This window comes from Stegodyphus dumicola, chromosome 9, assembly GCF_044657685.1.
Source record: "Stegodyphus dumicola isolate Sdum_Otavi_A_Nest chromosome 9, ASM4465768v1".
In the NCBI taxonomy this organism is placed as follows: domain Eukaryota; kingdom Metazoa; phylum Arthropoda; class Arachnida; order Araneae; family Eresidae; genus Stegodyphus; species Stegodyphus dumicola.
The window spans coordinates 95,397,626-95,411,273 of record NC_140776.1 but is presented as its reverse complement, the minus strand read 5'-3'; the positions used below and the strand labels follow the sequence as shown (position 1 = coordinate 95,411,273).

The following is a 13,648-nucleotide window of genomic DNA, read 5'->3' as shown; positions in this document are numbered from 1 at the left end:
CCCTAGTTCTTCGAGTGGCGAGAAAACTACCCACGTGTTTGCCGTGCGTGGAGACCCGTGCCACTGGAAAGGAGGGTCCTGGTAGTTGAGGAGCGAGGTACTGTCCACAACACACTGCTTTGGCCTCTGCTGCTGTTAAACGCGAGGCACCTTGTTGTCCTCACGGGTGCCAGTCGGCTGGTCGCTACTCCTTGTGTCAGTGGCTTGGGGACAAGCTCTCGGGAGTACCTGCTTTTGGGAAAGCAGACTTCGGGACTTCAGATTGCGTATAGGTCCGGCTAGCCCTGGCGTAGGAATCTGCGTCCCCTTGTTTGGCTCCATTGTGGGTGGGGCGGTCGGACCCGAATCTTTCTCCATTTAAATATGAATGCTATATCTTCTTGCTCCAACAATGTACCCGATACTCCGACTGTGACTAAGACTAAAAAGCGACATAGAAAGCACTGCATCAGATGTACTTTGTTCACGTTTCTTAATTATAACTAGCTCTGAAGAATTGAAAAAAATGTCATCCTTTCTAATAAACAAACATCTTTTGTCTTCTGTAGGAGAACTGGAAAATATTAAGAGACTTCGATCTGGACACATTTTGATGGAAACTGTGTCTGGAAAGCAGTTTAATAGTGTTTTGAAATTAACTAAATTAGGACAAGCAAGCATTGTAGTTAAGCCACATAACACCCTAAATTCGTCCCGAGGAGTAATCTCTGAAATAGACTTACTGTTAGTAACTGAAGAGGAATTTGTTAGAGTTGGCAGATCAAAACGTGTGCGGTGCTTGTACGATCAAAATGCAGAAAGAAGGTAAACTCGTTCCCACTACACATGGCATACTTACTTTCAAGTCTCCTAACCTGCCTAAATATATCAAAGCTGGATACCTAAACTGTTCAGTCAGGCCATATATACCGAATCCAATGCGTTGCTTTCAATTCAGCGCGTTGGACATGGAAAGACCTCTTGTCGCGGTAGCCTCACGTGCGCTTGATGTTCCATCGTAGGCCATGCTAGTGAAGGCTGCTCTGCTGCCCCCTTGTGAATAAACTGTAAAGGCGGGCATCCAGTTTTTTCAAGATCATGTCCGAAATGGCAGACAGAAAAACAAATACAAAGCATTAGTTACACAAAAGATATCATTTGCAGAAGCCAAAAGACTTGTTCTCTCTAATCAGCCAGACCTAATAAATCTTATGCATCCGCAACAAAATCATTCAGATCAATATCAACGCAAACCACAATAACCGCACAGAAAAAAGATCTACCAATGACAGAAGATCCTAGAAACCAAAAATCGGGGGAAAATCTGAGGCTAAAAGTAGTACGCCGGTGACTGCTCCCAAAGGAAAACAGGATTTCCAACAGAACAAACATGGAGATGGTATCAAAAGAGAAAAATAAGCAAAAACTCAGGACCACCAGTCAACGTTTCATCGGAAGTACGAGTTCAGGACGCTTAGACGACTCTTACTAAATGGACGTTGAAGAAGGGTTATCCCTTCCGAAACACCAAAACCGCCAAAACAAGCATCCCATGATGGGTACATTTATTTCGTGGAATTGCCGGGGTTTTCGTCAAAACCTGGATAACATCAAGGATTTAATAAATGTGCATCAACCTGCCTGCCTTGCGCTCCAGGAGACCTTGTTAAAACCAAGCAGACATGGTAAGATACGGAGATATACAACAGTAAGAAAGGATAACCCATCTGAGGATCGTCCCTGTGATGGTGTAGGCCTTATCACCTCCCACAATCACCCATACATTGCTCTCCCTTCGAAGACATCCCTTCAAGCTGTGGCGGTTCAAATTAATTTGCGCTTTTAAATCTCTATATGCACCATTTATTTACCCCCACACGAGCATATTGATCAGCGAAAGTTGGACAGAATAATAGAGCAGCTCCCAGAACCTTTATTGCTTTTAGGTGACTTTAATACCCATATTACATTATGGGGAAGTGGGGACACTAATTCAAGGGGCTGGCAGATCGAACAATTAATGGAAGATCACTCTATTTTTCTCCTTAATAATGGAGAATACACTTACTTTCATCAGTCGACTAGAACACTTCATGTAATTGATCTGGTTTTTTGTTCTCCATCTCTACTACCTTTCTGCTTTTTCAGTGTAGGGGAGAATCTCTACGATAGTGACCACTTCCCAGTCGTTGTAAATATTACAGGCAATTCAAAAATCTCAAGACAATCACGTTTAATTTACTATAAAACTGATTGGGATCTTTTTTAATCTTTTGCTGTGGTGATTGAAGAAATGGTCAGCGATGTGGACATTAATACAGCAGTAAAAATGATCTCTGATACTATTGTACAAGCAGCTGAACTCTGTATTCCGAAGTCCTCGACAGAGTTCCCTAAACCCTGGTGGAACAATGATTTCCATAAAACTTCGAGAGAGCAAAAGAAAGCTTGGCGTATTTTTCGCCGTTATCCAACACTGGAAAAACTTCTTGCCTTTAAAAAAGCTAAGGGGAATGCAAGAAATGTGAGGCGGCAAAGTCTGAGAAAATCATGGGCAGCCTACGTGTCCACTATTACCTCCTCAATGTATAGCAAACAGGTTTGGGAAAGAGTCCGCAAAGCCTCTGGACTATATAATGATTACTCATTTTCTGTTCTAGGAAAAGATTGAAAGTTGATAAGCATTAGAGAAGAAATTGCCGATGCTTTATGTGATACGTTTGCTGCTGTATCTGGCAGTAGCAATTACTCAAGAATTTCTGCCCACAAAGATGCACTTGAAAGGATTCAAATCGACTTTTCCCATCCTAATGCAGAATCGTATAATAAAGATCTCACCATGTTTGAGTTAAGAAATGTAATATCTCGCAGAGATAGGACTTGCCCTCATCCTGATGGCATAAGTTATCTGAGTATAAAGCACCTTCGCTATGAATCTCTAGTGGTCCTTCTTGCTCTCTATAATAAGATATGGAAGGAACAATTTTTTCCTACTGCTTGGTGCAGGGCCTTTGTTATCCCTATAGTAAAACCCGTCAAGGACCCGAAAAATCCTTTAAATTATCGCCCCATCGCGCTCACTAGCTGCCTTTGCAAGATTATGGAAAAAATGGTAAATCACCGTCTCGCCTACTATCTGGAGACTAATCATTGCCTATCGCCTTACCAAAGTGGTTTCGTAAGGGAATATCTTCTCTTGATAATGCCCTGTTTTTAGAAACCGCAGTACGCAATGCATTTGTGAAAAGAAATCATGTGCTTTCAATCTTCTTTGACATGGAAAAGGCGTACGATATAACCTGTTGGCATGGGACTCTTCATGACCTTTACAGCACGGGATTGCGAGGTAATTTACCCATCTTTATTCAAAACTGTTTGAAGGACCGCACTTTCCAAGTCAAGATTGGTTCGTTGCTTTCTCAAGTCTTTGTACAACATTGTGCACCACAAGGCTCAGTGTCACTCTTTTCAGCCTGAAAATTAATTCCATTTTAAGAGAACTTTCTCCCACAGTGTAGGGTTCCCTGTATGTTGGTGATCTGATGATCCATTGTTCAAGGTCAAGATACGAGATGCATTGAGAGACAACTACAAATTGCTCTAAATAGAATCATAAAGTGGCCCAACAACAATAGTTTTAAATTTTCTAGCTAGAAGACAGTCTGCGTGCACTTCTGTCGCAGAAGAAATCTACATCCTGATCCAGAGCTGCATCTTGACGGCTCTTTGATCAGCTTTGAGCCAGAAGCAAAATTCTTGGAGTTGTATTTGACAGAAAGCTCACTTTCCTTCCGCATATCCTAAATCTAAAAATGTGCTAAAGCTCTCAACATACTAAAAGTCCTGGCCGATACCTCATGGGGAGCAGAACGTTCAATGCTCCGCATTTATAGAACTTTAATCCGTTCCAAACTTGACTATGGCTGTGTTATCTATGGATCAGCAAAACCTTCTGTGCTCCTGAAATTGGATCCAGTCCACCATAAACCGCTACGGATTTGCTGTGGAGCCTTCAGAACATCTCCAGTCCAAAGTTTATATGTCATCTGTTTTGAACCATCTTTGGAATTCAGACTCAAGCAGTTGTCCATTAATCTTTATTATAAAGTAACGTCACAAGCCGAACATCCTGTCCGACTCATGACATCTGATCAGCACTAGCGTCTTTACTAAGCTCGTCCTTCATGTATCCCACCTTTTGATCTTTGCATTCACTCACTGATTGAAGAATTCAACCTAAATAAATTATCTGCACCCCAAAAACTTTGACCGTTTCGGTATTGCTCCCTGGCAAGAAGTGAACATTCACCTACTTAACATTTTTGGAGAAATACAGAAGAGCAGTACCAATGATATCCAATATCAAAAAATGTTCCTAGAGCATAGAAGCAGTTATTCTAACTACAAAACAATTTTACTGATGGCTCAAAGAATCATGATCATGTTGGGGCAGCTTTTGTTTGTGATAAAGAAATAGAGTAGTAAACTTCATAAGGCTGCATTTGTCTTTACTGTGGAAACTTGCCATTTCCAATTCCTTAATCTTTACCTCTAGGCAAAATAGCAGAAAGTTCATTATCTACTCTGACTCTGAGTGCTATTGAATCAATAAATACCAGCCACCCTTTGGTCCTAAAAATTTTAAAGGCACACCTCCGTTTGAGAAATGCAGGTTATTATATTGCGTACTGCTGGGTGCCTGGACATGCTGGCATCAAAGGCAATGAACTCGCCGATATCGCAGCAAAAGGGGCCTACCAGCGGCTGAGCGGTAAAGTCGCTGAACACTGGTAGTTCGGTTCGAGGTTCGAATCCCGCGAACGGGCTGGCTGCATGGGCGTTTTCGTGGTTTTCCCCATGTGTAACGTGTATACGAGCCAGTTTCCCTTAGAAAGTCCTCCACGAAGGCATTCCTCCTCTTAGGCAGATAGCCCTCGAGGCTTTGCCATAATCACACATATCGCAGCAAAATCTGCTGATATAACCTCAGAAAATGCTGTCCCTTTTTACAGACATACGGAATTACATCAGAGCAAAGATCTTGTCCAGGTGGCAAGAATTCTGGGAATGCCCAACTCTGAACAAATTAAGTAAGGTAAAACCCAATTTAGAGTACTGGAAGTCGAGAGGGAATCGGAAGGAGGATGTACTACTGACTCGCCTACGAACTGGTCATTGCAGACTGACACATCAATATCTCTTGAAAGAAGATAATGAGTCTATTTGTGGCACTTGCATAGTTCCCGTTTTAGTGAATCACATTTTAACCTGCTGTCCTGCTTTTAGTCAGAAACGTGAATTTTATTTTAACTCTACGATTGTTATTTTAATATATCTAATTGGAAGAAACCCTTACATCAATCTCATAAGATTTTTAAGACATCTCCTTTTACCATATGATTTGAACTACATTTTATCCTACTCTACCTGAAGGCATGGAGAAATGCTCTAGCAACATCTCATTGGAAGAAACCCCCACATCAACCTCATAAGTTTTTTAAAAGACGTCCCTTTTTACCATATGATTTGAAGTTATTTCCCTTTTATCCTGATCTACCTGTTGCTAGAGTGCCTGGACATTTCATCCATTCACTTGATGCAGAGCGTTTTGCATCTTGACTTTTTTCACCATTTGTTTGGCGCATAACCCTCGAGGTTTTGTGCCATTAAAAAATCAACCAACTACAATCCGCAGACGTCTGCACAGTACCGGTCTGTATGCAGTACTATCAGTTGCTTCTGTTCCCTTCACTCGAGGCCCCCCAAAGTCCTGCTATGCTGCTTCAACGTGGCGGGGATGTCACTGGGCGGAACGGGCGAAGTACGTCGGGAGCATAGCTTCTGGTAGAGCCACCCCAGGCGTGAAGGCCGTTCCAACATGCCCAGCTAAAGCATAGCAGGTGAAGAACCCTCAGGGGATTGCGATCTTGGTGATCGGGTGTCACACTCCCGGGGCCCCAGTGACCTTTCCTCCTCTTTCTTTTCTCGCCTCTTGTCTAGCTCTCTCTCCTATTTCTCTCTTGTGGTTTCCTCTACTGGAGGTTGGGGCTCACTGTGAGATGCAGCTACTACTCTGGTTTCTATTTCACCATGGTGAGAATACCGCCTATGCGTTTGCCGTGCATGGTGACCCGTAGGGTGGGAAAGAAGGATCCTGGCAGTTGAGGGGCGAGGTAATGTCCCCAACACACTGCTTTGGCCTCTGCTTCTACTTAAAACGGGAGGCACTTAGCTGTCCCCGCTAGTGTCAATCGGCTGGTCACTAGTCCTATTGGTCAGTGGCTAGGGAATAAGCTCTCGGAAGTCTCCGCTTTCGGGAAAGCCGACTGTGGGGCTTCAGTTTGCGTATAGGCCCGGCAAGCCCTAACACAGGGATCTGTGTTCCCTTGTTGGGCTCCATGGTGGGTGGGTGGGGCGGTCGAGCCCGAAACTTTTATCTCTTTTCAATATGAAAACTTTAACTTCTCCTAACCATATGGATACGAAAAATTCTGGAGCTGCTAAAAGAGTTTGCACTTCGACCTTAGTTAGCACAAGCAAATGTCCAAAATTCTTAGTTATTACTGGTCAGCTAGAAAACTTATCACCATTATTCATCGATAAGCATATTGTGGCCTCAGCAGGCGAGCCAAAACACATAAAAAAGCTCCGTTCAGGATCTCTGCTCATCGAGACTACATTCTGATGCACAATCTTCCTCTCTCCTAAAAATGACCAAAATGGGGGAACATTCTATTACTGTATCCCCACATAAGTCTTTGAACACGTCAAGAGGTGTCATTTCGGAAATAGACTTGATATCAGTCTCTGAGGATGAACTTTCAAAAGAACTCGCCGAGCAAAATGTGTGTGGGGTCCGCCGAATAAAAGTCCGTAGAGACGGGCAACTCGTCAACACAAAACATCTTCTGACTTTTCATCTCCAGAGCTACCGAAAGCCATTAAAGCAGGTTACCAGAATTGCCCCATCAGACCTTACGTGCCGAACCCACTGCGCTGCTTCAAGTGTCAACGGTTTGGCCATGCGAAGGCCGCATGCTGGGGAAACCTGGCATGTGCTCGCTGTTTTGCAGATGGTCACGAAAGTCAGGAATGTGTAGCTGATCCAAAATGTGCAAACTGTCATGCCGATCATCCAGCATACTCACGAAACTGAGTGGAAAGAAGAAATACAGCATATTAAGACTGCAAGAAAAATCCCCTATCCTGAAGCTAAGAAACTTTTTAGCACGGGTCAGTTAAAAGAAAATGTCTCTAATGCACAAGCCACTAAATCATATCGGTCAATAAGTACACAAACATCGCAGAGCACACAGAAGACACCTGAACCAAAAACAAATGACAAAGAAAAGGTTTTCCTGCACCTCCTTCCAAACAGACAATAGAAAGTCGAGAAATAAAAACACAAGAAACAGTTCAAAAAAGAAAATCAAAAGCTCAGAAAAGCGAAGCTCTATTGAAGGGATCTTTTCATACTTTATCGAATCTGAGATGGAAACGGATGGAGGCAGAGATCTCTCAAAAAATGTTCTACCTCACAAAACAAAGAAACAGCATCGAAGCAATAAACATTCCTAATGGCTACTCTCATTTCGTGGAACTGTCGGGACTTCTATCAAGGTATTGATGGCATTAAGCAACTTATTAATAAATATCGACCTATTTGTATAGCGTTACAAGAGACATTCCTCAAGCCTGGTAATTTTACAAAGCTACGTAGATACTCAATGATAAGAAAGGATAAGACATTCAGTGAACGCGCAAGTGGTGGTGTCTGTCTACTAACCTAAATTAATTGCCCTTCGAGTGCTCTCCCTTAGGATACTCCTATCCAAGCAGTTACAGTACAGTTGAGCATTCGAAAGTTGACTACTGTTTGCAGTATTTACATCCTGCCTAATGAGAACATTAATTTAAGAGATTTAAAGGATCTAATTGCCTAACTACCAGCTCCGTTTATTCTAGTCGGTAATTTCAATGGACACAATCCCCTGTGGGGAAGTAAAGAAACAAACCCACGAGGGAAGCAATTCAACAGCTACTCCACGACCACTGTCTCTGTGTCCTTAACAACGCAGAAAGCACTTATTTTCATCAGCCAACAGGCCTTCCATTCCATTGACCTTGCTATTGTTTCTCCACAGCTTTTGCCTTTTTGTTTTTTTAATGTCGAGAATTATCTATATAATAGCGATCATTTTCCTATTATCATAAGCATTACAGGAAATAGGAGTGTGTTTATACCTAGAACACCACGCTTTTTGTTGGACAAAGCCGACTGGGACTCTTTCACACATTATGCTCTTTTCACTGAAGAAATAGTAAAGAATGTGCACATTGATCAGGCTGTGAAGATCATTACAGATAAAATTATTCAAGCAGCTAATATATGTGTACCAAAATACCCAAAGCCCTGGTGGAATCCTGAATGCCAGGATCCCATCAGAAAACAAAGGAAAGTTTGGAGCATTTTTCGGCGATATCCTTCAGAATCAAATCTCATAATATTCAAAAGAGCTAAAGCAAAAGCTCGGCAGGTGCGAAGGAAAAGTCAGAATTCTTGGATCTCGTATGTATCTTCGATTAGCTCTCCAACTTCGAGTAAGAAGGCCTGGAAGAGAGTCCGGAAAGCGTCCGGTATCTACAAAGAGCACACACTTTCCATTTTAAAGACAAGTGGTGAAACAGTTACTAGTAGGGAAGGAATTGCCAACGCTATTGGACAGTTTCTCAGCCGTCTCACACAGTAGTAACTACCCTCTTGAATTTCTTTCCGCAAAAAAATGCATTGAAAAACAACTAATTAATTTCAAATCTCCCGATACTGAACCATATAATCAGGATTTTACTGTGCTTGAACTGAAAAGAGCTCTGTTGCAGACAAAAAATTCATGTCCTGGTCCAGATGATATTGCCTATCCTATGCTGAAACATCTTCCTTCCAAGTTACTGGCAGCCATCCTCTTTCTCTTTAATAGAGTATGGAAGGAACAAGTCTTTCCAAATGCCTGGAAAACAGCTTTTGTCATCCCCATTGTTAAACCGAGAAAATACCTTACTAATCCGTCAAATTACCGCCCCATCGCTCTAACTAGCTGCCTCTGCAAACTCTTTGAAAAGATGGTCAACACTCGTCTGGTCTATTATTTAGAGACAAATAATTGTATCTCCCTTTATCAGAAGGGTTTTAGAAAAGGAAGAGCAACAGTCTATAATATCCTACTCTTAGAAATAGGTATCCGTAGAGCGTTCGTTAGAAGAAATCATTATTTCCATTTTCTTTGATATAGAGAAAGCCTATGATACCACCTGGAGATACGGTATCCTTCGTGACCTATATAGCAATGGTTTACGAGGAAACATGCTGATATTCATCAAACATTTCCTACAGGATCGTAAGTTTCATGTGAAGATAGGCGATACACTTTCTGACATGTTCCATCAAGAAGAGGGCGTTCTGCAAGGAAGTGTATTAAGTGTTACATTATTTAGTATAAAAATTAACTCTATTTTAAAACAACTGCCTCCAGCAGTCCAGGGTATGCTCTACGTCGATGACCTGCAAGTCAGTTGCTAGGGAGAAGACCTGAAAGACATCGAATGTAAATTGCAGACATCTCTCAATAGAATTGTTAAATGGTCGCAGGAAAATGGTTTTAGATTCTCTACTGAAAAGACTGTGTGTACATTTCTGTCGAAATAAAATTCCTCACCCTGACCTCGAATTTTATTTGCAAGATGTGCTGATTCCTGTAAAAAAGGAAATAAAATTCCTAGGAATGATATTTGACCATAAGCTTACGTTTCCTTCCCCGTATTACCTATCTAAAAAAGAAATGTTTAAAAGCTATGAATATTCTGAAAGTACTGTCAAATACTTCTTGGGGTGCTGATTGAGGCTCAATGCTTCTTATATATAGAGCTCACATTCGTTCGAAACTAGATTATGGATCAATCATTTATGGGTCGGCAAGGCCTTCAGTATTAGCCAAACTTGATCCATCACCAAGCACTTCGCATATGCACTGGCGCCCTTAGAACTTCTCCAGTGGAAAATAACGAGACCTCCATGCGGTTAAGAAGTGAAAATATTTGTTTCAAGCATTATTTCAAAGTCTTATCACAAACCGAAAATTCTACGCAGTCAAAATTGCTTAATGACCAATACTCTCGTTTATATCGGGCAAGACATCATGTGTCCCATCTTTCGGCTTGCGGATGAGTGCTTTGGTGGAGGAGGAGAATTTTTTTGGAATTCCTCCCTGGGAGGATTGGAGAATCCATTCTCTGGATACTTTTCGACACTGGAGTAAATCATAAACTAACGAAATCATCTACAAGCAGATTTTTTTTAACATAGAAACAAATATAGGAAATATATCCCTCTATATACAAACGGATCAAAATCCCAGGATATGTTGGCGCCGCTTTCGTCACAGAGAAAACAATAGTAGAGGTTCGATTACATACAGTTTGCTCTGTGCTTACTTCTGAACTTACTGCAATCCATCTGGCTTTGACTTACCTTTCAAAACAAAAGTACATGAAGTTTATTATCTACACAGATTCTATGAGTGCCTTAATGTCATTGGAAAATCACGCTCAATGTACTCATCCAGTTGCAACCAGAATCCTGAAGTTGAATTATTCTTTAAGAATTCGGGGATACCAGATTCTTTATTCGTGGATCTCTGGGCACGTTGCCATTAAGGGGAATGAATTGGCGGATATTGCAGCTAAAACTGCAACCACAATGTACAATCTTCGGATTCCACAAGCAGACATCAAAGGGTTTGTCAAAAGCAAAATTCTCAGCAAATGGCAGAAGCAATGGGATGACAAAGTATATAACAAGCTGAGAAATGTAAAACCCACCATTGGATACTGGCCGTGTATGGCTAATAGAAAGGAGGATGTCCTCTTGACTCTAGTGAGAATTGGCCATTACCGCCTGACCTATGAGTTATCTTCTGAAGGGCGAAGAGAATCCAGCTGCCCAAACTGCAATGCAGATCTGACAGTCCATCATATCTTGGTGGAATGCCAGAGTTTTATTTTCGCCAAAAACAATTTTAATTGTTCAGAACTGGACTTAAAAAATTTAATTGGAAAAACACATCATCGTAATTTGTTTCTGTTTTTAAAAGATATTGGCTTTTATGATAGACTTCAACCTGTTTTTCAAAAGATATCAGCTTTTATCATAGATTGTAATCTCTTTTTACCCAAGCTGGAAGTTTTCACAAATTACTAATTGCATTGTTACCATTTGTCTGGCGCAGATAACCTTGACAGGTTTTTGTGCCAAATTACAATAATCCAATCCAATTTCCTTGACTCGAAGACACAAAGGTGCCCGTTTATGTTGGGCAAAAGAACGTCAGCAATGGGTGTCTGTTCTCTTCACAGACGAGTCCAGGTTTACATTGGGGAGTGATTCAGATCGTCACTTGATCTGGAGGGAACAACGCACCAGATGGCAACCAATCGCACATTGTACAAAGACGGTTACAGAGGTGGTGAAATAATGTCTTGGATTGGGATCTGTCTCGGTGGTCACTCTCATCTGCATGTGTTCCATGGAGGAGCTTTGACCGGTGTGAGATATCGAGACGATATGCTGCTCCTATTTATCTTGGATTTCTTCTGATGAACGACAATCCGCGACCGCACCGAGCTCGGGTTGCTGAAGAATATCTTAGGGTCACGGTATGGAGCGGATGGAATGGCCAGCTCCACCCTCAGACCTGAATCCGATACAGCATCTTTGGGACTACCTTGGGAGATCGGTTGCATCTTTAAATCCTCCAAGGTTGTTAGGTGATCTTTAACAAGGATTACTCCGTGTGTGGTGGTTGCTTTCCATTTCACTGTCCGACAACTTAACTGACAGCATGGAACATCGCCTGCAAATGTAATTGCATCTAGGAGTGGACACATTCCTTATTAGAACCTATTTTTGTGAAGTTACTACCCCATCCATTTTTACGCAGGAAATTGTGATACTAGGTCTCAGAGTGGATTTCTCTGCAGAGAATGCAATGTTTTGTTGTAATTCATGTTTGTGTTGAACTTTAGAAACATTCTTTCTCGCATATATTAAACTGTTTATTGAACATGTCCTCTAAATTTCTGGTTTCGGAGTTGCTTCGTTCTCAAATTAGACCCAAAAAAACATGCTCATCCTTAACTTTTGGATATTTGTGTAGTTCAAGATTCTCTTGAAGTTTCTTCCACAAAGCCATTGCTTAAAGATTAGATTTTATGTACTTAAAATTTTAACAGTATGATTCTTAAAGTAATCTGCACGGGAAAGTTGAAAATCTTTTTGAATTTTCTCTACTGCATGCCAACATGCACCAACTTTTTACTTCCAGAGGGTGCTATAGTGATCGAATGGTAAAACTGCTGATTACTCGACCAGGGCTCGAAACCTGACGATCGCGCTGGTTGCGTAAGTCTTCCCTTGTACAAAGTAAATACCAGTCAGTTTCATTGTATAATTCTCCACGAAGATGTCCTAGGGAACGTTGGTGCATTTGTTCCTACAGAAAATTGTTTCGCTCATGTAATACTTTGACGTAAGATCAATCTTTAATATTATTGAAACTGTTCCGCCCTTATTGGCCTTTTATTAATTTAATGAATTTGTCTTTTGTAAAGAAATTGGCAAAAGCGAGTAATTCTGAAACTTTAATCCTTCAATCATTGCATGAAATGCTGAGACTTGAATTAAAAAATTTCGCCTTTTCTTAATGTTGGTAATAAGAACTGAATATTAACGTTACCAAACAAAACATTTGTGAATGTTGAAAATATATATCGATCTTCGAACATAGGTAGTTGTTGCATTAAACAAGTAAGTATGCTCTAGGATGGCAATGACGATACACGGTCAGATGGATTCAAAAACATCACAGTAATTTCTACATGATGTGTTAAAAACTAGTTAATGGTGATGCTTCTTAACTGCATCTTATTGAAATTGGTTTACTTTTCAGGAAAGCTGATGAGCCAGCTGCCAGAGCAAGGTTCATTCCGTGTTGTCCAACCGTAACTGACCGTAAGAGAAAGCTTACAGAAGTAAAGAAACTGTTTTTGAAATTTTATGCCAGGATTGAACGAAGACCCAGCCAATAGCGTGCGTCGACAAATAGAGGGTGAAGATGATTTGTAGATCAGTAATTGGCTAGTGACTTTAGACTTCTCCAATTTGAATGGAAGTTTTGGATGCAGGAAATCTGCACTTTACGTACACATTCAAATTAGTGATATATTTTAATGGCTTGTATTAAATTTTATTATGGCTTGCTCTCTGAATGTTTCTTGATATTTTAATTCTTATATGAATTATAACGAAATAAACTGTTTATTAATTTTACTTGTATTCATTATCTTGTGTAAAGCAGTTTGCTCATTTGCTTTGGCAATGAAAAATCTTCCCTTTCTGAACTTATTTGATGATTAGTAGACTTTTACTTATTTGATGATTAGTCAAACTTTTAAACGTTTTCAATATCCAGTTGTCGGACTTTGCCTTCCATTTTACTAAACATGTTAACATCTCTCAAAACTAATCCATTGTCGACGGTCGGTATTTTGAATGCTCTTCCTTAAAAAGTCACTAATATATTCATAAATTTCTATTGAAAAATCTAAAATCTGGATG

General features: G+C 40.8%; 1 protein-coding gene across 2 annotated transcripts in view; it reads left to right on the top strand.

Annotated features, from left to right (window-relative positions):
- Nucleotides 1-13,360, top strand: part of LOC118186969 (phosphatidylinositol-3,5-bisphosphate 3-phosphatase MTMR14-like) — a 44,434-nt gene extending 31,074 nt beyond the window's left edge. Inside the window, exon 14 of one of the 2 annotated variants that reach the window (XR_004757862.2) lies at nt 12,981-13,059. Coding sequence is in view for 1 of the 2 variants with exons in the window: in XM_035357132.2 (XP_035213023.1) it covers nt 12,981-13,119 (139 nt within the window). In the remaining variant the exon portion in view is untranslated. Of the gene's footprint in view, nt 1-12,980 lie in introns of both variants that reach the window. The other variant, XM_035357132.2, reaches the window with a different exon arrangement.
- The last annotated feature ends 288 nt before the right edge of the window (nt 13,361-13,648 follow it).